Source organism: Carassius gibelio, chromosome A8 (genome assembly GCF_023724105.1).
Source record: "Carassius gibelio isolate Cgi1373 ecotype wild population from Czech Republic chromosome A8, carGib1.2-hapl.c, whole genome shotgun sequence".
Taxonomy (NCBI): Eukaryota; Metazoa; Chordata; class Actinopteri; order Cypriniformes; family Cyprinidae; genus Carassius; species Carassius gibelio.
In genome coordinates this window covers 15,951,601-15,979,513 of record NC_068378.1, presented here as the reverse complement: position 1 = coordinate 15,979,513, position 27,913 = coordinate 15,951,601, and the positions used below count along the sequence as shown (strand labels likewise).

Here is a 27,913-nt window from a genome sequence, read left to right as displayed (position 1 = left end):
GTATAAGAGTTTTGTCTCGTGCAGCAGAATGGAAAGCGCTCGTGCTGCCTACTGTCGCTATGGTTACCCGTATCAAGTCGCCTCGGGAGTCATTTTGGCGCTTTAACTAACTTTACTGAAATGTTGTTTGGAAAGGCTTTTGAAGTATGTAAAAATACAAATACTTCTGAGAAGGAAACCAGTTACTCGCCCATTTGATTCCACTAAGAAGCGCAATGAAATGAGCGAATACCGGGGGGCCGTTTAGCTCTCGAGGCGCTTTCGAGGGCGGGGAGGGTGTTTCTCAGGACTGAACAAACGGACTCCAGGAGAGAGCGAGCGAGCCACAGACAGAGAGAGGGACGTGGGGAAGTAGCGCACAGGGGCACAGGCGAGCGACTCGAGCTTCACCTGAGATCTGGGATCACAGATCATCACCCCACTCGGGTCCAGCTGTGGATGTCCAAAATCTTTTGCGCCTGGAGTTTGTTCAAACTTGTATAAGGGGACTCAGCCCTGAGAGAAATATTGATTCCTGTTAGTGAAAAAAAAAAGGTTAAGTTAATTGAAAGTGGTCCATTCAACATGGAATTACCGGTTCTGGTTTTAGTGGCGGTGGTCCTATCGTTCGGCACCAGCAGTAAACTGAACGTGCCGCGCCTTCGACTGTCATACAAAGGTAAATGACATCACATTTATCTGAATCAGTTCAACTTTTATTGATTCATTTTTTTCTCTCTGTAAAATGGAACGCAAAAGCCAAAAATCTAACGAACAGATTTAAAATGACCTGGTTCAGCTTCATCTCGCGACTGTGAAGAGAGAACACTTGCTTTAAGTAGATAAATGATTATTTATTCTCACTGTTTGAGAGTTAAGGTTAATGTTGCCATCCCTCGGTTCATCGTGCATGTGAATTAGTCTACCGTTACACAATTTACAGGTGCATGTGATGACAAAATAATAATATGAATTGCGCATAATGTTATATTGTGATTAATGCACTGCATTGTTTTTAAAAAAAATATTCACAATGTCTACTTCTTGATTGTATGTTTAAACTCGATTTTCTTCGTTAGTGGTCGAAAAAAGTGCAATGTGTGAAGTGTATTTTATTTTTCTAGTAACCTGTTTCCTTTGTCGCTTTTCGCATATTGCTTTCCACACATCCTGTTTGCACATTGAGCAAAGCTTTGCGCAAAGTCCCTAGTGACCTTGTCAGATTTAAATCTGAGCGCACTGTTCAACACGATTACAGTGTCGTTTCCGTCTTTGAATGGACGTGAGTTTCTCTGGAGATGTTGTGACTGGTCTTTTTTTAAACTGTGGGAAAAAGCTACGTCAGAACTCCAGGCTACTGTTTCAGCTGTTATCCAAAACCCCGGGATCTTCATGCCTCGCGCTACCCTGGTGCGCGCTCACCTCCACGCGGTCAGACTCTACGAGCTGCTCGAGAACGTTAGTTAGTGCTTTTTTATGGCTGCTTATTAGGCTACCGGGTTTATAGTGCAATGAGAATGTTGCAGTGGCCTGAGGGAGTTTGATATGTTTTACCTGTTGAAATACGCTGCTACTTAGTTATTAAAGAAAACATTCGCACAAAAATGAAACTTTTGTTATAATTAACTCACCCTCACGTCATTCAAAACCCCCATTCATGAATGAGATGTTAAGCTGCTGTTTCATTTACCGTAATTCAGCCAGTTTGCGCAGGAAAGATGCAGTCATTTCAACAGCTATCCGTTTTTGAATTTGCGTGAGGGCGAACAATTTTCACACTAGTGGATGACCTGCGTTGACCGCAGAAAGATGCTTGGATTGAAAGTGATTTGTGTTGCTGTTTTATTTATTTATTTTTTTAAGTTTCATTAATTACATTAATTAAAGTCTAATATATAGGCTATATGTTTTTGTTTAACAATCCTTGTAAAATTAATTCAATGCTGCCTAACACCTTTTAATGTTCCATGAAAGAAAGAAAATCATATGGGTTTGTAACAACATGAGAGTGAGCAAATAATAATTTACTATTATGCTGGTCCCCATTGACTTCCATAGTATGGAAAAAAAATACTATGGACGTTAATAGGGACTTGCGACTATTTGATTAGCTATTCTTCAAAAATGTTTATTTTGTTTTCAGCATAAGAGAGAAATTCGTACATGTTCGGAACAAATTGAGGGTTAATATTTGATGACAGAATTTTCATTCTTGGGTGAACTATTACTTTAAGAAAAACTTTGCACAATCCTAATTTACCCAATAAGGGATAACTGCAGGCTGGAGCAGTGGGCGTGGCAAAAGATTAGGGTGAGTTGAAAGGTATGGGGTGTGTATTAGGGTCTTTTTAATTGGCTAGGGTCAGTTTTAGTCACCTTTTGCCACACCCATTACTCCGACCTGCAACTACCCGTTTCCATTTACTTGCAGGATGCAAAGAACAAGGTAGAGACCTGCACACTTGCTGGACCCGAGTCAACCGAGTGCTGTGTGGGACAAGAATTGATGGGTGAATTTGGGTGTGGACGGGTAGACACTGTGTGTACAGGATGCGTTAAGTTAGAATTTACTCACCTCTCAAAACGTGAGTTCTTGTGCACTGCTGAAATTTGTCAAAATTTTTCAGCATTTTAGTAATTATAAAGGGAACACTCTTTGCTCGCACTCTGCCATGCCAACCCTATAAACAGCCTGTGCTTGCTTTTCTGTTACTGTTTTTTTTTGTTGATGCTATAATAACAAATATTTTACCGGGAGCATTTATGCTGTTGTGGTAAGGTGACACGGAACTTACTATTTCATTTAAATTTCATGGATCTCTCCCACGCAGGCCTCTAGAACAAGGTTTAAGGTGGTGTCAGGAATACAAAGCAGTAGTTTGTATTAATTGTTTGTGAGTGCCTCTGATAAGCTCTTTACATTAATGATTATAAGCTGAGCTAAGAGCTGGTGTCTGGTTTCACTCCATTTGTGTATGTGTGACTGGAGTGCATAGTGAGTGAATTCTAATGTGCCCAGTCCCTGCATGGACCTCTGATTGCATGTAATAGGCCTGTGTTCTTCTCCATGGACGTGCTATTAACCTTGATAATGATCAGCCTAGAGACCCATCCAGTTGGACGGCATATATTTAGATTTTCAAAACTGATGGGTTTAGAATGCATGTTGGTCATTCTACCTACTGAAAAGGCTAAAGCACACACTCATCAAGCTGTCAGAGCTGTATGGATTGGTCTGGAGGGAGCATGTTATGTTTTGAATGGGAAATGAGGGACAGCCTGTATATGCCAGCAGCTGGGAAGTATGTGTGTGTGGATCTTTGGGGTCCTTTGGTGGGTCAGTCCTGACCTCTGCTCTGTGAAATGTGTGTGCTAATTTAGGAGGAGACACACAGTTTTTCCTCTCTCGCACATTTTTACATCCACATGCATTCATATACACACACTGGCACACTTTTCTGTTTTATGGTTGAACATACACAGAGTCGCAGAGGTGAGCGGATCTGTGTTTGTTTTAGTTTACATGAATGAATTATTATATTAATGAGTTTATTTTTTTAGCCTTGCCCAGATGTTTGTGCATGGTTTGTGAGGTCTGTCACTAAAAGAATGTTTGATGATTCTTTTGTTTTGTTCACATTCTCTCACTCCCTAAATATCCCCAGCTCCCTAGAACCGTTTGTTTGAAAGAGCAGGCCACAGAGTTCCATGTCTGTAAGATGGATGTTTTAAAACTCTCCCATAAGATTTTAGTTCTAGATTAGGAATTGCTCTAAATTTTAAAGAACCTGAACTGCCATACTATAGTGACTCAATAAGACATGCTCTCTCTTACCAAAATCCCTCCCTACAAATGTACATTTGTGCCACTGAGAATATTGTAATCAGAGATGAAGCAGGAGAGCAACGGAATGTAACAAAGTATCATTCTTGCACCACAAACTGACAGCTGCTTATAACAGCTGCTTGTGAAGCTGGATATGGCATTTATCAAGAACAATCCTCTTCTCAGATGCTCTCTGCTTCCTCCATACACGTTTTTTGAAGCAAACTCTCGATGCTGAGGCCAATTGAATTAACATTAATGTGACTTTACTTCAGACTTTTAAAGTGCATGTAAATATACTGATAAACAGATTGTGTGCTGGTCCAAGCGGAGTACAGAGACTATATGGAGTGTGAATCAGAACAAAATTGGTGGATGAAATGGAGACTTACTGAGGAAATTCATTTCAGGTGGAAGGTTTAGCAAAATGGATGCAGGTGGAATTTTTCTGAAAACACACATTCCCTCCATCCTTGTGGTGTCAGTCAAGAGTTTGCAGTGTAACGTAGCAGAACAATGAAGCATTGTGGCGGTTTCCTCCTGGGTTGAGTGGAGTTTGTGGTTTACCGCAATTAGGTCACAAGCCCTGGATGTGAACAGACGCACTGATAACGTCCACAATGGCTGCTGGTCACTTGAACTATGATTTGATTGTTTTAACCCCTTGGCTGATGACTGTCCTGGGATCTGTCACACACACACATGCACACACTTAATTACAGCTGTAACGGTCTCAGGCAAACTGCACAAATACAGCTGCCCTCTATACACACATGCCAACATATGGAAACATGGCTTCTAAAAGGGATCAGGGTAATAAAGGAGAAAGAAAAGAGGTGTCAGAGAAAGCAAAGAATGAATGGAGGTATGGTGTGGACAGAATGCATTTCATGTCATATAGATTATTTGTGTGAGAAAGAAACTTTCTTTCTTTCTTTCTTGTTAAATGTGTCCGTATAAAGCCATAACCAGGCATTTTGTTTAGCTGCTGGAGTCTCACTGTGTGTATGTGTGTACAGTGGGGAAGGCACTGACTCTCATGGCTGCTGTCCAGAGGGGTTTATCTAAACCTTCACATTCTGATTCTTGCTTTGGGGAGAGAGGGGATCAGGAGAGGCCAGGGCGCAAACGAAGACAGAGGGACTAAAAGAATGAGACAGACTAAAGAAAGGCTGAGAAAATAAGCTAGAAAAAGTAGGTTTGAGGGGGAGAGGGGCTTTTATGACTTTACCCGTAAGAGCTGGTGTAGCCAGATTTGCCCTGAAGCAACATGAGTGTGTGTGATAAATGAAGACAGACAGGCAGAGACAGAGCAAGAGAATTAGAGGAAACAGAGCAGATACTATGATACTAGAGAATTAGTTATGTGAACATGTACATGCTATCAGTGAAATGTATGGACTCATGCACTCATTCTTTAGTATTACTGTTCCCCCCATTTTTGAATAATAGTGAAATCATCAAAACTATTAAATAACATAAATGGAAGTATGGGCATTGAGAAGAGGGATTACATTTAAACAAAACTCACCATCCTTTGTCTGGATTCCAGATCTGCACACTCCAGCTTCATGAGGTGCATCTTGGGATGCTATAGAGATCGTAATTATGCTGGGCACTTTTTTACTTTTTTGCCCCTTTGCTGTATGGTATTACTTATCTATTTAAAAATAAAAAAAGAGAAAGAAAGAATAGTATGTATGTAGCAGTTCATTTAAATTGTAATATTATTTTAAAAATATCAGTTTTATTGTATTTTTTTTTATCAAATAAATGCAGCCTTGAAGAGTATACGATTTCCCCAAAATAATTAAATAAAAATAATTAAAAAATATTTTAAAAATGTAACCAACCCCAAACTTTTGAACAGTAGTATATTGTTAAACAGCTTGGTGTAGGAGTGTTTTTTGTATGTTAATGAAGGTATTCAATACATTTTAGATGTCTTGAATTGTTTAAGTCTTAATCTGCTGTGAAATGTTGATGTAGTCTAATTCAATTTGTTATTTTAGAAAGGCAGTTTCTGACATTTGTGTGTGTGTGTGTGTGTGTGTGTGTGTGTGTGTGTGTGCGCGCACTTCTTAACGTTGTGTATATTCAGTGCCTAGGGGAAGATACCATGAGATCTTCCTGTTGATGTTCAACTCTGTGAATGGTGTCCCCTGCTGCTCTCTGCACCAGCCAGTAATCAATTAGTTCCACCCCGCAGCTGCTGACAGAATCAGCCTGAAGCCCCCTGAAGATCAACTGATACTGAAATCACACACACACAGATGCATGATAAAATTCATGCAGGTTATATAGTAATACAGTATATATGTCTACACCAGGACGGAAAACATGATCAACTTCCTATGTGGGCATGTTTAATCCTGAGGGTTATGTATTCAAATATTACATATTCATGCTTCCTTTCTCACTTCTTAATCACATACAGACACACGACCCTTTAGACAAAAAATGAGAATACATGCAATCCTTAAGGCAAACAGCCCAGTCGGCTCTAACGCAAGACCTCTCCCTTCTCCCATTTATATTCATTTCATTACAAGTAAGTGAAAATCTAAAAGGTAGGCCAGATGCCAACAAGCATGTGTGTGTTATTAATGGTTGTTTAGAAAGTTGGTGGGTTGCCACTGTGTAGAAAACCTTCTGATGTAAGAAAACGAGTTTAGGAAAAAGAGAGGAAGGGTAGAAATTCTACCTCACTCTGCAAATTCTGGTTTGCATTTCTTCATTTTCCTCTTTTTCTCATTGATCTCACACATGACAGATGTGATTAGCAGCTAACTGATTTAAAGATCGTAGGGTTTGTAGGAAACCTGTATTTTTATCAGGAGTTGTTTCTGTTATATAACCAAGGAAGCCTATTATACCTGGAGAAGGCATCTATTAGGATTCCCATTCATCTTACTGAGAGATGAAGTTACACCATCTTATAACCGTCCTGTGCTAACCATGCAAACCCTGATCACTTGTTTTTAACTACGTCATTTATTCTGACACTACATTTTTTGTTCTTTTCCAAAGTGTTACACATCTACTGGCACACACACAGCCTCTTACTGTCACACTGGAGTTGTGTGTTTGTGTTTGTGTTATAGAGAGCTTGCCAACTCAGACCTCTGTGTAGTCTCAGGTTGTCATTTTATTATGTTTAATGTCATTAAACTGGTGATTGTGAACTGTTATTTTAAGTGGGATTATTTACATAGTGTGATTAAGCTAGCGCCACTGCACACTTTGGGGGAAGGAAAAAGTAACGTTAGTCTGTGAGGACATAAAAAAAATGATGGCTTACTCAAGCAACACTCTTGTGCAGGGTGTAATTTATTTACAGTGCCAATGAATAAGACAGTCCAGAGTAAACTATATATATAGGCAGAGCTGTAATCACCATAGACAAGTCCCCCTCAATAATTAGAAATGGCCAAACTATCCCGCCCAATATTAAAAATTCTTGCACTGATATTTCGCACTCTATTACATCCATTACATATACATACAGTGGGTACGGAAAGTATTCAGACCCCCTTCAATATTTCACTCTTTGTTATAATGCAGCCATATTGCAGCTAAGTAAATTTTTTCCCTCATTAATGTACACACAACACCCCATATTGACAGAAAAACACAGAATTGTTTAAGCTTTTGCATATTTATTAAAAAAAGAAGAACTGAAATATCACATGGTCCGAAGTATTCAGACCATTTCCGTACCCACTGTGTATATACAGTACAGACCAAAAGTTTGGACACTCTTCTCATTCAAAGAGTTTTCTTTATTTTCATGACTATGAAAATTGTAGAGTCACACTGAAGGCATCAAGGGCTATTTGATCAAGAAGGAGAGTGATGGGGTGCTGCGCCAGATGAGCTGGCCTCCACAGTCACCGGACCTGAACCCAATCGAGATGGTTTAGGGGTGAGCTGGACCGCAGACAGAAGGCAAAGGACCAACAAGTGCTAAGCATCTCTCTGGGAACTCCTTCAAGACTGTTGGAAGACCATTCCAGGTGACTACCTCTTGAAGCTCATCAAGAGAACGCCAAGAGTGTGCAAAGCAGTAATCAAAGCAAAAGGTGGCTACTTTGAAGAACCTACAATATGACATATTTTCAGTTGTTTCACACTTTTTTGTTATGTATATAATTCCATATATAATTCCACATGTGTCAATTCATAGTTTTGATGCCTTCAGTGTGAATCTACAAGTTCATAATGAAAATAAAGAAAACTCTTTAAATGAGAAGGTGTTTCCAAACCTTTGGTCTGTACTGTATATATATATATATATATATATATATATATATATATATATATATATATATATATATATATATATATATATATATATATATATATATATGCTAGAATACTCTGATAGCATTTCTATTGCTGCTGTCACCCTGTGACCTAACAAGTACAGAGCGGATGACTTGAAGACTTGATTCTTATTAATGAATCAAAAACATACAGTGTAAACAGGAACAGTTTCTCTTGCCAAAGACTTTGTAAATGAAGACCATCAGGCATAGTCCAAACAAGTCCTGAACAAACAATGAGCTGGATTAATGAATCAGTATAGTTACATACTGAGTAATCGTTCACATGACAACATGTAATTAAAGATTCAGATAAAGAGTTTGGCAGTAATATTGTTTTCAGCTTATTTTTTTCAAAATCAAAATAATCTTATTTGACAATGGAACTGCATTTACTTTCTCTGAAAATGTATTTTCCAGTTGTAGGCCTACCAAAAAAATGTGTATAATAATTTTAAGAAACCATAAAGAAACTAGAATGATTAGTGGGAATCAAAACTGTAATTATTCCTTATGATTCCCATCTCTTCTAAGACATAATATAAGAGAAAATGGGAAAAGAATGTGAAGTTGTAATGTATATGTATATGTCTCTGTTTAATTGTTTTCATATGCTTGTGTTTATGTGGGACTCAGGGTCGATTTATGACTTATTTAGATCATCTGCCACCATTGTGCTCTTGAGTAGAGCACTAAACCACAGGTTACCTCAGGGGTTCATTGCAATTATTGTTCCTATATGTCTCCGCTGCATGAAACGCATCCGTTAAATGACAAATAACAGGGATCTGTGACTGTGTCTGCATCAGTATTTCACTGTTCGGAGTCTGTGTTCTGGAAAGAAAACCCTTGAAAGTTTTTTATATCATTGTGGAACTTGTATGCAAGATCACTCTAACAAAGAAAGAACAAAACTCTTTCTCTTTTGTTCATCTCGTGAGTTTACTTGAGGTTTATATAAAAAACCTCACACAACGTGAAACCCCAGAATCGTGTTTGAAAATATTTTGACCTCTTTGCCAATGATTGTTAAAATTCAAAAGTCTTTTGGTATACTCCTTAAATGGCTGAAAGAGAGTTTGTATTGATTTTTATAGAGGAGTGTATTGTGAATGTTGTTGCTGCATGTGTGTGTGTTTTTATAATTAGGGTTCAACATTTGGCTTCTGTTTGTGCTCTTTTCATCTGCGCCCCATTAGTGGCTTTAGACACGTGCCACCCTCTCAACGAGGCCTCCTTCCTCCTTCAGCTCTTTCTCCAATCCTCTTTTCTCTCCAACTGCACATCATATGAGGGGAATGTGGAGGGAGTGTGGAGCTGTACTTCAGGATACTAGAGAAAGATAACGAGAGAATGTTTGTGGGTGTGTGTGTTTACAACAAATGACTGAAGCTTCTTTGGTACAAATTCTTTCTCCACGTTACTGGATAGTAAACGTCAGATATGTTCTGGCTGCCTTGTTTGGTGATACAACATTGTTGCTTTCATGCGATACAACATTCTTGTTCTCTCTGTGGGTAAATGTATCAGTTACTCAGTGTTTAAGATTCTGAGATGTTAACAGGTTCAGCAGAATGCAAAGTTTAGCCAAGTTTGGTTAAAATGCGTCTGTTGGAAAAGTAATATTTTGACTTACAGCATTTAAAAAACAGTTATACCAATAAAACACAATTACATTTAATTGACAACAAGAGAAACAGATAAAGTGTGGTTTAGTTCTCAGAGATCTCCCATCAGTCACATTCCACAAACTGCTGGATTTAAGATGAGTGTCCTCTTTCAGCACTTCATCACCATTCTCTCCTCATAAATCTGCTTTGACTAGTAGAGACAGATTTGTTGTCATTTTTCAGTTCGAATGTGGTGTTCAGTGTCGTGTCATTCATATTTCATGTCTCTTTCTCTCTCTCCCTTTCCCACAGATCTGTTGGCCACAAACCGTACCTCCATTTTCAGTGGTTTTAATGGAGATCTGCACTTGTCAGCTGTGTTTTTGGATGAATATCATGACAGGCTTTTCTTGGGAGGGAAGGATGTTCTCTACTCGTTGAGACTAGATCACAAACATGATGCTAAAGAGGTAAGACATACTATCACTGCGATAAGGTTCAGATAATAAGTTACCCACGGAGAACGCAGGTGTGAGAGCCCAGAAAAAGTGCTAGTGATGAGGGTCTGAATGATTGAGGGTCTGTTAGCGAGAGGTGTCATGTCTGCTCTACTGGAGACTGTTATCTACAGACACAGATACAATCAAAAGACACTTCCATGTGCTGAAACATTTTACACATGATTTGTAAGGGGCGTGTAAAGGCAGGTTCACATACATCCCTGTGTTTAAAAAAAAAACAGATGAAGCACTACAAAATGGAAAAGATTCTTGTTTTAACTTGATAAGGTGTCTTTGAAGGGGACATCAGATACAAAATGGTGTTTGTTTGAGTATAAATGTGTCTTAGCAGTGTGTGGACACAACCACCCTACAATGATAAAAATACATTCACTCCTTTTTTTAATTCCCAATTGTTTTGACCTGAAACAGGTCACTGTGAACAGAGCTGTTTTTGACAAGGGTAAAAAGGGTGTTGTTTTCTGCTCCCAAAGTATTCTGAAGACATTTCATGAAGACCCTAAAGAATAATACCAACTTGTGGAAAATGGGCATCCAATGTCCCCTTTAAAACAGCTAGCTGCATCCCACTAGTCAAAGACATCCATCTAGCATTGATTTCCATAAACTAATATTTTAAAACAATGCAGACAGGTCAAAATTCTGTTGGTATCTCACCACTACCCCAAATCCACATTTATTTATTTCTACTAAGTATTAAATATGATAAAACTTGTATGATAAAAAATGTAATTATATTAATAAAATATTTGTAGTATTTTCTTATAAATATTGTAAAATCATAACTATTTAAAATAATATTTGTAATTGTTTAATATTACAACTATTATAAAACCATCATTGTTAAAGTGTCTTTATAGTAATATAACATATAGAATATTATACATATCATAACATTTTTTTATTAAAACTTTCAAAGGAAATTTTAGAGCTCAGGCCTTCTGTCACAGACAGCAGGCCAGACATGTTATTAAAAATGTTTACTAAAAAACACACAAAAACAGCTGCTCATAAACACACATCATGTTAATTGACCGCGCTTGTGTCAAAGACTTGTTTAGACCTCGCTTAAGACATATAGACACATAAATGGTCTTGGTTGATTTTACAGGTTTAATGTCTGCTGCCCTTTTCCTGTTATTCACAGTTTTGTGGTGTAGTTTATAAGATAAAGTTGTGAGTTATGCGAAGAGCCACAGTGTATAAATAGGCACTGCAGTAAATGAACTGTAAAAGCAGAAGTGCTTTGTCTAGAGGGTTTGGCAGTTTTTTCCCTGTGTCTCTGTTCATGTGAATATGTTTTGACTCAAGTCACTGGAGCCTCAACCAGTGTGGTTGTTTTCATATGCAGTCTCCAAAGTATTTGTCATTGTGTGTGGCCTTGTTAGAGGATATGAACAGGAAGAGGAGGTACATTGCCATGGTGACAGACACATGGGAGTGGCTGCAGCATTTGAGGTTATGACCCCATGACCTTTGGCTCAAGGACAGACGTTTTCTGCCTTGTTAGACCCTTGAGCATTCTGTAAGACCACTGCACTACCACTGGCCACAATTTTAAAACGTACTACCTTCTGTACTGAGAATTTTGTTACAAAAATTAAGTTACTACTGAATTGTTCTTTTCTGTAACAATGTGCGGGAAAAGTTTTTCACCTTTTTTTTTAGCCAGAAAACAAAATGAGGATGTATGGATGTGTGAATTTACGTGTGCTAGATTGTTTTGTAGATGCAATCAGTACAGCTTCCCAGCGAAGGGGAGGGTGCCACAGAAATCTAGCAGTGATTCATAAGGTTGTTCTTTAAGCGGAAAAATTACTCAACCCTGATCAGACTTCCTTTTTTCCTCTTGGGCATGTATTTACCGCAAATCTCCATCACCTGTTACCTTCATCTCAGCTGATTTCAGTTCAGTGAGAGGAATCATTCACTCATTCTTTTCAGAGGACTGCCAGGTCCAGGATTGACCCTGCAGTGTTTCTCCCATGGTTAATAGCGGAGGGTTAATCTTAAAGATGGTGCATCTGGAGCAAATTAAAAAGCTTTCTTTCACACCATGGATTTATAGTATAATGCAGTGTTTTATCATTAATAATGTTCTATTTGTAGTCCAAGTGTCCTGAAGAATTAAGGTAATCGGAAAGAGGAAATAATTTAATGCACAGGAAGGATGCTGGGTAACAAGAGATTACAGGTTCCGGATAAAGACAATGTCAAAATGAATAAGAACTTGAAAGGGTAAATAAAAGCAAATGACTCACTAATGATTTAATCATATGGAGGCTTGGTTTGAGGAGAAACATTTCTTGAGTGATATATGACATTTTACAAGCAGTAGAAGGATTTGTAAATGTCATGTGATGCAAAAAGGTTGATTAGTCAAGTGGCAGACAATTTTATTCACAATGACTAAAACTGCATTCAAAGTGAACATCATTTCCCTGGGAACTGAACCTGTGACCTGTGAGCTACAGGAACACTATACACTATTACACTATTTTACTTGAATATATTTTTGTTGAAAATATAATCTTAATGTGTGGCAGATATATCTAATCACACAAATTGCGTGATTTTGTTCCAGACTGTTCTGTGACACATGAGAAATTAATATGTCAGGATGTGCAATCTCTTATAGATGTTTGAATAGAAGACCTAGCACATGAGATTGTTTATTTCTCAATCGTTTATAACATCAGGACAGGTTTTTGTAACTTTCACACTATCAGGGTTGTTTTCATAAATCTATCTTTATTGTTGACATTCATGAAAAAAAACCAAAGCATTTTCGTCGCACACCCTCCCTCAGCGACACTAGCTCACTTTACCCCACATAGTAAGTGGAGCCAATTTGTAAGCAATCTGTAGCTTGATTTCCCTGAAGAGCGTAAACATTGGCAATATGGCGTTGTCGAAAACAGGGGGTGCGTTCAGAAAACAGCCATGTGCCGGTGGCCTCATATAACAGATAACATAAATTAACAACATTGTTTGAATTTTTGAATTATTTGAATAAGCCAATATTTTTGCAGTTCCATTTGATGCTGCTTTATTGGCATAGAAATTTGGCATGAAACGGAAATTGCAATATTCTTTTCTGCCCTATTGGGATGAATATCCATGTTAAATAAAAAAAATGTAGGGCAGGACTTGATTTGTCCATTGGAAAAGATCATTGAATCGTTGTTTGCTGTTCTTTGTCCATTTTGAGTTCATGGTGACTTTAATTGGTGTCTGATTTTGTTATGTTTGGATCTTTGGCAGAGTAATTAGTCTTAACAAGTAAATGAGTCTGCTTTTCCTTTTTATGTCCAGATCCATTGGCCTTCGTTGCCTGGGAACCGGGAGGACTGTATTCTCAAAGGGAAGGACCCCGAGGTGAGTAAAAAAACAGGCTCTGGTTCTGAATAAACTAGATAAAGCTGGCATACTTTATATGTCAGGTTCTTTCATGGCTTTCAAGTCAGCTGAAATCATCAAATGTAGTTTGTTGTGGATTTTTTGGTTAGTGTGATTCTCTAAATTATTTCGTTTGGTTCAATCTGGAGTTTCAAACAAAAACATCTGTCCATCTTCAGCTATAATCTGAGTGAGCTGCAGTTGGCATGTTGACTGGAGAGAAGAAGCCAAACGCCCATGAATGAGATTTGATCCTCTCACTTATTGTTTTGCTTCCAACCAAGTTTGTGTGTGTGACTCACGAGTCTCTTAAATCCAATGACTGCTGAAGGCTGTCCCAATGCACTGAACACAGATATTCCTTTATTGTTTGAAAACCCCTTTGCTTTCTTGTTCTTTTACATTTCTTTTTCTTCATGTTCAGCCTCTCCCTTTTCTCTTTCAGCACCATGAATATGTTAATTACTGTATGTTCCAAGTTAAATCTTTCCTGTCCTCTATCCCTAATGGTGGAGGGTCTTCCACCCCTACCCCTTCCCCACACACACACAAACACACACTTGTACGGAGATACACTCTGCATCTGTTAGTGTTTAGCATGTTTCGCTCGTAGAGTGGAAACTGTCCTCTGGTGACTGTCCCAGCAGTGTTGTTTGTTGTGGCAGGTGAGTGTGATTTCACAGCAGTGTTTTAATAACTCTGTTGAGTGTGTGAGTATGTGCTAGGGAATTGAACAGGATATTTGTTACAGATATGAACTCATTTTAAGGTGTTCTTGTTAAACATTACTATTATAATAACAATTAATTACGCAAATATTCCAAAATAAACCAAATTCTAATCCTAACCCTAACCAAATAGTATGTATATGTAGTTAATTAATATTACTCTGTACTTAAATGCATAATTACACTGTAACAAGGACACCTTAAAATAAAGTGTAACTGAGTTTTATGTACCACATAACACAACTTTGACCACATGACTTTCCATGAATAGGGGATATTTTAGGATTAAACTTTATTTTTAATAATTCTAAGTTGACACGTACTTGCAAAGTTACATATAGTCAGTAGAATGTCTGATGGGGAATCATAAAATAAAGTGTTAGCAGATATTAACCAGACAATCTACTAATAATCTAATTACTAGTGGTTGACATATAGTTGCAGAGTTACTTATAGTTAGTAGAATGTCTAAAGTGAACTATCAAAATAAAGATTTACCAATGTTAGTGTATTTATTTTATTTATTTATTCTAGATTTAGAGGCACAAATACCTTTTTTGTGACAACTATTTGAAACTTTAGATGAACTTCAAAACCGAGCATGAAAATATATAGTTTTAAATACATCAAACCTCAAAAATGGTATTCAATTATTTATAAATACAGCTTATTTATAAATAATCAATTTAATTTATCCGGATATGTACATTTAATTGAATATCTTTTGCTACAATAAGACTACACAAATCAGTTTTATCACAAATAAGGTTTGTCCCAAATTTTGATTACATGTCAGCAAAAAAATCCCACAAGAAACTGAATGGAAAATTAAACAGCTTAATATAAAGTTTGACCTACTGAGACTGACAAACAGCATAATATATTTTAACATTTATATATATGTTTATGTTTTAGGCTCTCTTTTATTCCATGTTTATGGAAAGAGTCTGGTACATTGCTGTTTTGGATCTCTCTCATTCTGCTGGTTAACATCTGGCAGCAGTTTGAGCATCTGCCTGCATCTTTTATGACCCTTGACCTTTTGCCCATTTATGCTCCACTGATTTTGACCCTACGTACACAGTCAATAAAGCTGCATACAGGTGGCCATAGTTAGAGTGTGTGTATGTCTGTATGTGTGTGTGAGACGTCTTCCTCTTTCTGAACCTTTCAATAATTGGAACATAAGAGCTTCGTTCCCATGTTAAAAACTCTGATTGGTCTTCAGTGAGTGGGGATCATTTTCTTGCAATTTTCTTGCTCTTTTCTCTGGTCCATTAAAGTTTTGATGATTCCTGTAATTGTCCAGGGAAATACTGGTCACACTCACACATACCAAAATACCTCATGATCATGAACTGCATTTGATGAGTTTCACCTCAGTGTCCAATGTAAAAGACATGTGTTTGTCAAGATTGTACCCTCAGTTGCCACCAAACATTTTCATATGAACTCTTGTTATGTGTATGTTTGGTACAGACGGAGTGTGCAAACTTTGTACGGTTGTTGAAGCCATTTAACCGCACTCATCTACTGGCCTGTGGAACTGGAGCTTTCCAACCCGTGTGTGCATATGTGATTGTTGGACACCGCGGAGAGGTAACACACACAAACACTCCCTCCCACTGCTTCACACCTAGTGTGTTTGTGTATGCACATCGGGAAGATCTCAATTACTTTTGTATATCAGAGACCTAATTGTTTAAGCTCAGAGGTCACCAACCAACAGGTCAGCGCTTAAGGCCAAGACTAGATCATGAGAGAAGATGAAGTGACGAAGTGACGTGACATTCAGCCAAGTATGGTGACCCACACTCAGAATTTGTGCTCTGCATTTAACCCATTCGAAATGCACACACACAGAGCAGTGAACACACACACACTGTGAACACACACCCGGAGCAGTGGGCAGCCATTTATGCTGCTGCGCCCAGGGAGCAGTTGGGGGTTCGATGCCTTGCTCAAGGGCACCTAAGTCATGGTATTGAAGGTGGAGAGAGAACTGTACATGCACTCCCCCCACCCACAATTCCTGCCGGCCCGCGACTCGAACTCACAACCTTTCGATTGGGAGTCCGACTCTCTAACCATTAGGCCACGATGAGATACGAAGCAAAAACACTCAAAAAAAAGATAAATAATGTGTGTTTATTCTGAATAGAATGACTGTTCTGGCATTAGAGAGCTGCTATTTACTTCCTTAGAGGTGTTTTGATTGGTGTGTCACCACACGGGTGCCACAGTTGTCTGACAAATAGGCATTATACATTGTGAAACTAGACTGGCACCGGAGGTTTATTCAGTCTTTGGCACCACTGGACACACCCATAGAGTGTCTAACATCAATGACAGTAAAAACTACTGCACTACTATAAATACAGTTCAGATTTCTGATATGGTACAGTCTAGAAACTCAAAGTCCCACGATATGTAAAGGCCAAAAATGTACAAAAAATTAATCACTTACTCACACTCATATAGTTCTAAACCTGTATGAGTTCTGTATGTTGAGAGTCTTCTGTTGAATATAAAAGAAAAAAAAACTGTTAGTCAATGGATACCAGCAACTGTTTGGTTACCAACATTCTTCAAAATATGTGAACCTGAACCACAAAATCAGTTGAGATTATATCACCAGAAAGCTAAATAAATAAGCTTTCCATTGATGTATGGTTTATTAGGGCCGGACAGTATTTGGCCGAGATACAACTGTTTGAAAGTCTAGAATCTGAAGGTGCAAAAAAATCGAAATACTAAGAAAATCGTCTTTGAAGTTGTCCAAATGAATTCTTAGCAATGCATATTACTAATCAAAGATAACAATTTTATACATTTACGGTAGGAAATTTACAAAATATATTCATAGAAACATGGTCTTTACTTAATATCCTAATGATTTTTGGCATTTTGACAAAGGAAAATCTATAACTTTGACCCATACAATGTTTTTTTGGCTATTGCTTAAAATATACCCCAGTGACTTAAGACGTTAAAATATTTTAATCTATATTCAACAGAAGAACAATTTGATATCCCTTTAATTGTGTAATCAATTTTGTATTGATCTGGCGCAAAAAAATATCAATTAGGGTGAACAGATAAACATAATTTGATAAACAGATACAATTTATTTGAATTGGGTAAATGTAAACCCGGACAAACTATTTCACTAAAATGTTTTGAGTTTCCCAGTGCTGTATACAGTATAACACAGAGAAAAGGGATTGTGTATGAGAGCACAGTCATTGCTTCAGCTCTTCTGGCTTTAAAGCTATGTGTATAATAGACCGTGACAAGAAAAACAATGATGTAGCGTTGCGTAATGCTACTCTGGTACTTGTTGGAAAAAGCAGTTAATTACTTAAAGAGCTACGCTATTATAAAACCAGTTGAAGTACATAGATGCTACTGATAATTGTAGCAAGTAAAAGTTAGTAGTGTTGCTAATTTTAGTTAGCTAAACCCCAACACTGTTATTTATGTTTGAGGTCAGTTTGATGCAAATTACAATAAACTAGTAGAAACTAGCAAATCAAAAATGTGGGGTCAGTAAGCAATCAATACTTTAAACTGAGCTGAATTGACAGCAACTTAGTGTTACAATAAATGATTTTTCAAGTAAAAAATATTATGCAGCACAACTGCTTTCAGCATTGATAATAAGAAGAAATATTTCTTGAGCACCAAATCAGCATAAAAAAAAGATTTCTGAATGATCATGCGACACTGAAGATTTAACTAATGACTGATGAAAATTCAGCTTTGTCATAACAGGAATGAATTACATTTTAAATTATTACAATACGAACTGCAATAATAATCCACAATATTCATGTTTCTACTGTGTTTTTGATCAAATAAATGCAGCCTAGTCTGCATCCTCCAAAAGAATCTTACAGCCATCTGAACAGTAGTGTACATCAGATCATGTTTCCATTTCAGACTTCACATTTTTACACCCGTGGTCTCTAAGATCGCAGAGTAATGTATTGTGACATTTTTTAAGCTATTAGTTTTGATTATAATCAGTTAAGGTGAGGACAAGTCAGGAAATATTAAACTGAGCTACAATAATAAATATATCTTTAGAAATATTTAGTTGGCCTTGGGGTCTCTAATATCCCAGACTGAACATTATTAATCCCTGTATTGTAAAAATAAATAATATATTTCTTCACAAGCAAAAGAAATTGAGACATTTGTGAGCCCAAGTTTATTTTTGATTTGTTAAATTGATGTGAATTTTCTAACTTCTTGTTGGCAGCATGTGTTCAGTTTGGATCGCAGCACGGTACAGAATGGGAGGGGGAAATGTCCCCATGACCCCAAACTACCCTTCGCAAGCACATTCACAGGTACATTTCAGTGTGTTAAGTTTCAGCATCAATGTTCATGCCACTGCATGCTTGTGTTGTGTGTTTACATGTATGTCTGAGCACGTTTGTGTGTGTGTGTGTGTGTGTTTTGGCTTTTGTGTGATGGGTGGAGGTTTCTGCTTGTCAGTTTTCACTGAGATTATGGCCTGTTGTAGATTGACTGCTCTGATGGGAGAAATTTGAGGTGTTCTTCAGTCCAGGTTTAGTGTTGTAGGGGTCTTCTGTATGTATGTCCATGGGTGTGTTACAGTCTTCTGGGGCACAGACACATCTCCCAGTGTGTATGTGTGTATTTATAACACTGTACAATCTTGGCTTACCTCGATGGACATTTTGCCAGATTCATGACAGATTTTTTAAATTGCATTTAAGTGAACTCGGAGATACTTCCACACACTGACACATTGTACACACGAGTTAAACATGGTTTAATTATTATAATAATACAAAAGAAAAACAGTAAAATGGTATGATCTCATTTTAGATGATGAAGTGTGTGTGACTTTGAAAAACTTTTGACTGAATATTAGGTCTCATCTGATTTATACAGTAGGTGTGCGTGAGTGTGTTTTCAAGCTGATAACATGATTTTATGAAAAATTGTACAATGGGGCATAAAATTGTTTTCTTTTCCTTCCTCTCACGTAAGAGATTGTGTTCTCTGCACTGACCTTCAATGCTCTCTCTCTCTCTCTGTCTCTCGGTCTCTCTCTCTCTCTCTCTCAGGTGGAGAGCTGTACACCGGTCTGACTGCAGATTTTTTGGGGAGAGACTCTGTGATTTTGAGAGGTTTAGGGACTCGCTCGCCAATGAGAACAGAGATGGATCAGAGAATCCTACATGGTAAAGAGTTACTTAATTTCCATATTTATAAACATTTTCAGTCTTATTTCTTATGTGTTTTTTTATGGTGGAAAGGATGGCGACATTAATACATTTTATTTTTAGCAAAACTGTTATTGTTGTATATCAATTATTATAGTATTATTATGAAATCAGTGTTATTATTGTTAACTAAAATGAAAACTTGAAAAAAAAATGTTTTGTTTACAAAATATCTATAACTTGGACTAAGATGAAAAAAAAAAGGATTTGACATATTATTATACAAATATTACAAAAAAAAAACCATTGGTGGAAATAAGCAATTTAAGTATTATTTATGCCATTTTCACACAATAAATGTTGCAGTAGATATTTAGTCTTTATTCATATTTAAAATAGAATTTACAATGTTTTATAATGTATTTCCATATTTTAAATCCTGGGACAAAATTGCTAATTAATGATTACACCCAATTAGTAAGGATTTCTCAAAATCATTAGTCAAATTGTAAGGATATACTACATACTTCCAGCAATTGGAAATGCATTATAACAGTGTGTCTGTGTGTTTGTGCACGTACAGAGCCCAGGTTTATTGCGGCCCACCTCATTCCCGACAGTGCAGACAGAGATGATGATAAAATGTATTTCTTCTACACTGAAAGAGCAACAGAGACTGCAGAGCGAGACGATGAAGGAGCCATACACACACGCATTGGACGATTGTGTGTGGTGAGACAAACTACAATGAATACCACATACACACAGTACATCCAGGCACAAGTAGGCCAGTATACTGGAATGCTTCTGCCCTTTTCAACCAACTGTGCACAGCTGCTGGATAGTTTACATGCCTCTGAATCACACACTCACACACACTCACCGATTAGCCCAGTTCACACACACACACACACACATACACACACTAATACACAAGGCTCTGTAGAGTAAGGGGAGCAGTACAAATCTCCCTCTGTTATTCAGAGGTCAGTGTCCAAAGGGCCAGGGTCAATCGCACATTACTGTCACTTTGAATTCTATTCATTGTTCAACTTCAGCACATTCCCATCACACACACACTCTCTTACACTGCAGAGAAGGTGATTATCTCCACAAATACTGATTACACAGATTTAGGATTCTTTACGCCACCCATGTGTCCTTGACACGGTAACCCAGCTACATTGCTTTTTGGGAATCTGTTACAGAATTTCCCTTATGGTGCCATAATCTCCATAACTGCAGCTGCCCTGTGATATTTTGTGATATTGAACCATACTTGTTCCAATGGGAACGGTTACAACTGAATGTTTATGTATAAACAGGGTTCAGATTACAGGGGTTTGGGTTGTGACCCCCTCAATTAAACCACTTCAGATGAAAAAGTCAAATGAGAACTGTCACAAACTCCGCTGTACTAGGTATTGTGGGAAACACTGTGGCACTTTTTGTAAACTAGTTTCAATGCACTATGATTTGGAATGCACTAATTATAATATTACATACTACTTAGGACGGAAAGTATACAAAATGAGACGCAGGGGTAGTTTGTTTTACCCAGCGTTCATTGTGTGTGGTCTGGGGGTAAATGATACTTGACTTTTTGCCGATCTGTTGTCCAGAAGTGAATTCAGCACTTCATGTTTTATTGTTCATGTGGTTTCAGAATGATGTGGGTGGGCAGAGGGTTCTGGTGAATAAGTGGAGCACATTTATTAAAGCCCGACTGGTGTGTTCTGTTCCTGGACCTCACGGCATCCAAACACACTTTCACCAGCTGGGTGAGACAGTAAACGCATACTCCCCATTCTATGTACAATGTTATATAAACTTGAAATCATTTTGATCTCTAAACCCCCTTGTGTGATCTTTGACTGTATGTGTTTGTCTTGCAGAGGATGTGTTTCTGTTAAGGACCAAAGATGAAACCAATCCAGAGATCTACGCAATATTCAGCACCATCAGGTCCGTCTCAAATCCCACTGAAAGCACATCTGTTTATCTGTGCATTTCCTGTGTAAAGCACTGTGCTGTGCTTCAACTCAGATCGATTGCACTCTATTATTTCGTTCAGTTTGTCTTTGTGTGTGTGTATATATATATATATATATATATATATATATATATATATATATATATATATATATATATATATATATATATATATAGTTGAGTGTCTATATATATATATATATAGACTTTTATTTTGTTTTAATCAGTTTTTGATTCAACTTTAATTTTCTTCTCATGTAATTTTATGCCTTTTTTATTTTTTATTTTATTAATTTTATTACATTTTTTTCCTCTATTCATTAATTATGCTATTGTAAAGCATTTTAAAATGTATAATTAAACCTGCAATGCCTTGTCATTTTTAAAAGAATAGTTCACCCAAAAATGAAAATTTGCTGAAAATGTACTCACCCTCAGGCTATCTAAGATGTAGATGGGTTTGTTTCTTCGTCAGATTAGTGTGATGCTTTTATCAGCCATTTAAACTCTCATTCTGACATTTTCTCTCTCTAGTAATGTGTTTCAGGGCTATGCAGTGTGTGTGTATAGTATGGCTGATATCCGTGAAGCATTTAATGGGCCATTTGCTCATAAAGAAAGGCCGGACTATCAGTGGGGACCTTACGAAGGACGAGTCCCTTACCCGAGACCAGGAGTGTGCCCTAGTAAGATCACGGCCCAGCCTGGTCGTGCCTTCCGTAGCACACTGGAGTTTCCAGATTCTGTTCTGCAATTTGCTCGAACACACCCACTAATGTGGCGTCCCATTTACCCATCACAACGGCAACCACTGCTGCTCCGCACCGGCGCCCCATACAAGCTCACACACATCACCGTAGACCGCACACAGGCCGAGGACGGATACTATGATGTCATGTTCATCGGCGCTGGTAAGACAGATTGTCATCACTTCAATTAACACTCAAGTATGTTTATAACCCTGGCTGACTGATTGAATTACTGTAACCTTTGACCTCTTCAGATATTGGGACTGTGCTAAAGGTTATCGTACTTGGCAACAGTAACTCTCTCACCAACGAAGAGATCACTCTGGAGGAAATGCAAGTGTTCAAGGTCTGTGAGCTCAAAAATGTGTGTATGTGTAATGATGTGTGCATTTATTGAATTTTCAGCCATTATTCCATAGCTTCACCCCATTCAATAAATATTGCTTGTTATTATTAATGTTGAAACAGTTGTTAACAGTTATTTTTTTGTGAAATTTTGATTTTTTGATAACATTTCTAATGAATAGCATTTATTAGCATTCTTTTGCAACATTATAAACTCTCTTAAAATCTTACTGGCCCCAAACGTTTTAACGTTAGTGTTTATGTGTATGTACGCATACCTTAAGTGTTGTTTCTCATGATATTTATCTGCAGGTACCCACTCCCATAACCTCCATGGACATATCTGTGAAAAGGGTAAGTTCATGCTTCATGCACTCTCACTTTATTGTTCCAGCAAATTAATGTAAGCTAAGTAACAGAAGCAGCACCATAAAAATCATTTCCCACAAAATTCCCAAGGAGGCTTTTACTGTGTGCAGAGAAATGGGACTTTGCTTTTTGACTCCAAAGCAATAAAACATTCATGCAAAACAACCAGTTGCTAAGTTATTAATCATGAACCAGGTTGTTTCTATCCAAAACCGTCTGACAGTTCACTTACTTCATAGACAGTCCTGGAGCCACATGAGTTAAAGCATCACCTCACACAAAAATACAAATTGTCATCATTTAAATTTAGTTACATACAAATCATTCCAAACTCATGATGTTTTTGAATGTAATTCAAAAAAGGGATTCACACTTAGTTCCTCATTCAAACACACACACAGTTCCTCAATACTAATTGCACCAGGTATGACAGTGTTGGTTGATTGGTTTTTATTAAATTTGTATTTAATAATGACAAAGTTTGGTCAGATTGACCACTTTTTAGAACTTGACATTCACATGTCCTCATTCACTTTTATGTCAAGTCAAGTCACCTTTATTTATATAGCGCTTTAAACAAAATACATTGCGTCAAAGCAACTGAACAACATTCATTAGGAAAACAGTGTCTCAATAATGCAAAATGATAGTTAAAGGCAGTTCATCATTGAATTCAGTGATGTCATCTCTGTTCAGTTAAATAGTGTCTGTGCATTTATTTGCAATCAAGTCAACGATATCACTGTAGATGAAGTGACCCCAACTAAGCAAGAGGCGACAGCGGCAAGGCTTATAGCAGCCAGGGGCATTCTACTAAGCATCTCCTTTTGTGTAAAAGTGTTTGGAATGATATGATGTTTGACTAAATAATGAAGATTATTGTTTTTTGGTTGACCTGCAATATCTCTGTGGAAAATGGAACCAAAATGTTGTTGTTTTTCTCTCTCTCTTCCAGCAAACTCTGTTTGTGGGTTCACAGACAGGTGTTGTCCAGGTGCCTCTGCACCGCTGCAGTATGTACGGTAAAGCTTGTGCCGAGTGCTGCCTGGCTCGAGATCCATACTGTGCCTGGGACGGACACACCTGCACACGCTACCTGCCAAACACAAAACGACGTTACCGAAGACAGGACATCAAACATGCAAACCCAGCACTGCAGTGCATGGACCAAAACCCCAGCGGTAAGAAAGAAGGAAAGAAATGACAGCCTTCTTAACTGAGTGCAGCCGTGCTGCGTGAATGTCAATACACCAGCGGCCTCCTCTGTGAATTTCAATTGCATTTACATGTCAAAGAGCTCACTGGTGTGAAAGTGCAGGAGAAGAGCAATTCCTTCAGAGATTTGAAGTCAAATTGTTTAATCGTTAGCATTAGAAACTTCAGTACACCTTTGAGCTCGTCTGTTAGGAAGATTAATAGGGTTTGAATGGCAGTCTCACTCCAGTGGGACAAACTGATAGTGTGATAGGTGAACAGGCAGATCACTCTTTATCACTCATCACAGAAAAGAGAGAATGCGAGGAAAGAACAAAAGAGGTGTGAGTGATGAGTGCTTGAGTGATTGCAAGCCAAAGATTAGAATGTTGGTGATGAAAAGGGAATATATACAGTATGTGCACACTTATAATCCTGGACTGATCTTACAGTGAACCGTGTTGTGTGACTGTGTACAAGTGTCAGTTTGAACCATCATGTGTTTCTCTCTGAAGTGGAGGACCTGGAGCTGACTGAAGAACGGGTCGTTTACTGCACTGAGAACAACAGCACCTTCCTGGAGTGCATCCCTCGATCGCCACAGGCCACGGTCACATGGCACATCCAGAGAGATGACTACATAGAGGAGGTGTTTTGTTGATTTAATTATTAAAAATATATCAGTTCTGTTTAAAATGTGGATACATTCTGGCTGGAAAACTTGGAACATGTCCACTGAACACTGAAAATAATCTTGGGAGCAGTTGTTGTTAAGTTTGCACTCTTTATTGGAATATCCCATTTTGTTTAATTATGAAATGTATTATTTTAAGTTTGTTTTTTATTTGAGAAAGTGACTGATTTTTTAAAATCAAATTCCACTTATTTCTCTTTTCCTCTGTTTAGGTGGTATTGGAGGAACATATCACTAAGACAGACGATGGTTTGTTGTTCCGCCGTGTGCTCCGTCAGGACGAAGGCATCTATGTGTGTCGATCTCGGGAACACGGATTCACACGAACCCTCGCACGCTTCTGGTTGGACGTCTTACACACCGACACCCTTTCGGACCTCCTGTCACGTAACAGCAAATATAAAGTATGGTCGCCGTGCCCTGCCAACACAGCCTCTACCAATCGTGGCCCGGCCAGGGCGTGGTTCAAGGACGTCTTGCAGCTGATTGGTCCTTCAAACCTGCCGCAGGTGGAGCAGTACTGTGAACGTGTTTGGTGTAATGAGAAGCTGAGACGCAAACACAAAAACATGATGGACAAATATCGGCAAGTGCAGGACTCTGTGCGGAGAGCACGAGTCCAAAAGAGCACAGGAGAATCCCGAATCCGCTCTCCACGGGACCTCCACTCGCAAGAGTAAAATACAGAGCCACATGAAGCAATATGGACTTCCAATAGAAAGTGGACTTGATTTTTAGATGCGCTCATACACACACACACACATAAGCATACTTGTTTTGGTTTGTGGTGATGTAAAATATTATGGGCTTTGTGTCTAACAATCCAAGATCTCTCTGTGTTATTTAGGGCATTCTTGAGCATCCTTTCCAAAAGTTCCTGTGACCACGGCAGCCGGCTCTCATCATCTCACAGTAGACCATGGCCGATGTTGTACATCTCACACAGCAGCTGCAAAACCTTTTTACTGGAACAAATGGAACTAGTAGATTGGAGCGCTGCCCCTGCTATAACAGGTGCCAAGAAACATACATTCATTTAAGATACATCTGGATCTGATACAGCTGAGTGTAATACTCAGAGACTTATCCTCAAGTGAGAACTATGGCAGCTTTCAACAAAACTCAGCTTGCCGGTACATTAAGCTGTAAAGAAATAAACGTTTGGACTAATTAGACTATTGTCTAGTAACTGAATCATAGGGTGACGACTGTTGAGACTTCAACAGAACTGACTTTGTTCTTAATCATCTTGAACCACTTTGCAATCATGAGCTTCAGAACTTTGTACAGGGTTCGTTTCTTTTCAGTTTTTGTGATGTAAAGTTTTGGTAACACTTTATAGTAAGGTATGAGTTATAAGTTAATGCATTAGCTAACATGAAATAACAATGAATTTTACAGCATTTATCAATCTTGGTTTTTAATTTTTTTTATAAATGTTTTATTACATGCTTGTTTTTTTCACATTGTATAAAATCACATTAATTTATTATGAATGTGAATTAGCAATGAACAATAATATATTTATAAATTAACATTAACCTAAACTAATAAATGCTGTAAAAAATTGTTCAGTGTTCATGTTATTATGTGGCTCGTTGGAATGCACGACTCTGATTGGTCAATCACAGCATTCTGTCGTCCATGGTAACACTGCAACTAAAACTAGCCTAAGTACTTCACTACAGACTTTCGCTTTCTTTTTTCACAGAAACGCTAATGGTGCCATTTTGCGTGTCAGTTTTCAGTCATAGTGAAAATGACCTTTAGAGAACTTTACTGCAATATAACTGCCGTGTCGTGCACTTATTTCAGCCTGACTGACATCACTCACAGACTGAACCTTATTATAAATATTTCCAAGTTTTAAATATATAGCAAACTCTAATGTAAAATTAGACAGTTGATGTTTTACTATTTATTCTCTGAAACGCTGTTCAGCAGCTGCAGTGGCCTTGATATGAACATCTGTGTCCTGTCTCACTGTTCACTTACTCTAGTTCACTTGTTTCTTTCTACACCTAGACTAAAAACTCCTGCATCACTTGAACCATTTGTTTATTTATATTTAGAAATGTCTGGAGAAAAAATACTGCTTTCTCTAAAAAAACTTAGTTGTTTCTACAAATCTTTCCTGGAGAGCAACCGTTTGGCTTTCTCGAGTGTCTATTCAGAACTTCACGGAAAAATGTGCAAACCGCTGGAGCAAATCGAGAAAAAGAAACAAGCTCACTTATAATTTTCTGTTCAGTGCCCTGACGTGACTGACTGCATAGACCAGTTGCACTGAAACTGCTTTTAGTGAATGTACAGCAGCACTGCTCTGATTTGAACTGCTTGTGTCATTAGTTTTTTTTAATACAATATTAAAACAATAATCTGAAATGAGTTCTGCACCTCCAAAAACATCAACAACACAATTCCTCTTTTTCACTGTCTTTAAATCAGTTGTTTTGATTTTAGCTCATTTTCTCTGTAAATAAAATACACACAAGACCGATACATTGTTTTAGCTAGTGTGTCTGATATATTTATGTTATTTATAAGGGATTCTTGCATGCAGAAAACTCCGACCTGTGTTTGGTTCAGTGATACATAAATAAAAATGTTTTACAGAGAGTTTTATGGGTTTGTCTTTCACATCGCGTCCTTGGAAAGCGATTAGGTCAGCTCAGAGCGACCCCTCTTAGAGGCACCCAGGGGTTGGGTGTGACCGTTCAGCGTTACAGATGTTTCTTTTATGTTTTCCAATACTTGCTGGTTTATCATGCTGAACTTAAAAGGTATTTGTCTCCTGAGATTGTCTTTGTCAGTGGTCAATTTATAAATGACTATTCAAGTGAGGTCATACTTAGTTAGCAGGTGGATATGGTTGCATCATATAACTGTAACAGAAGCAAGCTTAAATAACCAAGCCATAAATAACACCTTACATTTACTTTTTTTTTTCTTTACAGTTAATCATTTAGATACACTTAGCA

The 27,913-nt window shown here is 37.8% G+C and overlaps 1 protein-coding gene across 1 annotated transcript; it reads left to right on the top strand.

Moving 5' to 3' along the window:
* On the top strand, positions 1-27,551 carry LOC128018608 (semaphorin-3G-like). Its single transcript, XM_052604222.1, has 15 exons — positions 1-658; positions 10,053-10,210; positions 13,577-13,639; positions 15,868-15,987; positions 18,653-18,743; positions 19,491-19,607; positions 20,173-20,321; positions 21,256-21,370; positions 21,485-21,554; positions 22,116-22,492; positions 22,585-22,676; positions 22,988-23,029; positions 24,000-24,225; positions 24,754-24,887; positions 25,145-27,551. The coding sequence occupies exons 1-15, from the start codon at positions 565-567 to the stop codon at positions 25,610-25,612; spliced, it is 2,316 nt and encodes a 771-aa protein (XP_052460182.1). The 5' UTR covers positions 1-564; the 3' UTR covers positions 25,613-27,551.
* The last annotated feature ends 362 nt before the right edge of the window (positions 27,552-27,913 follow it).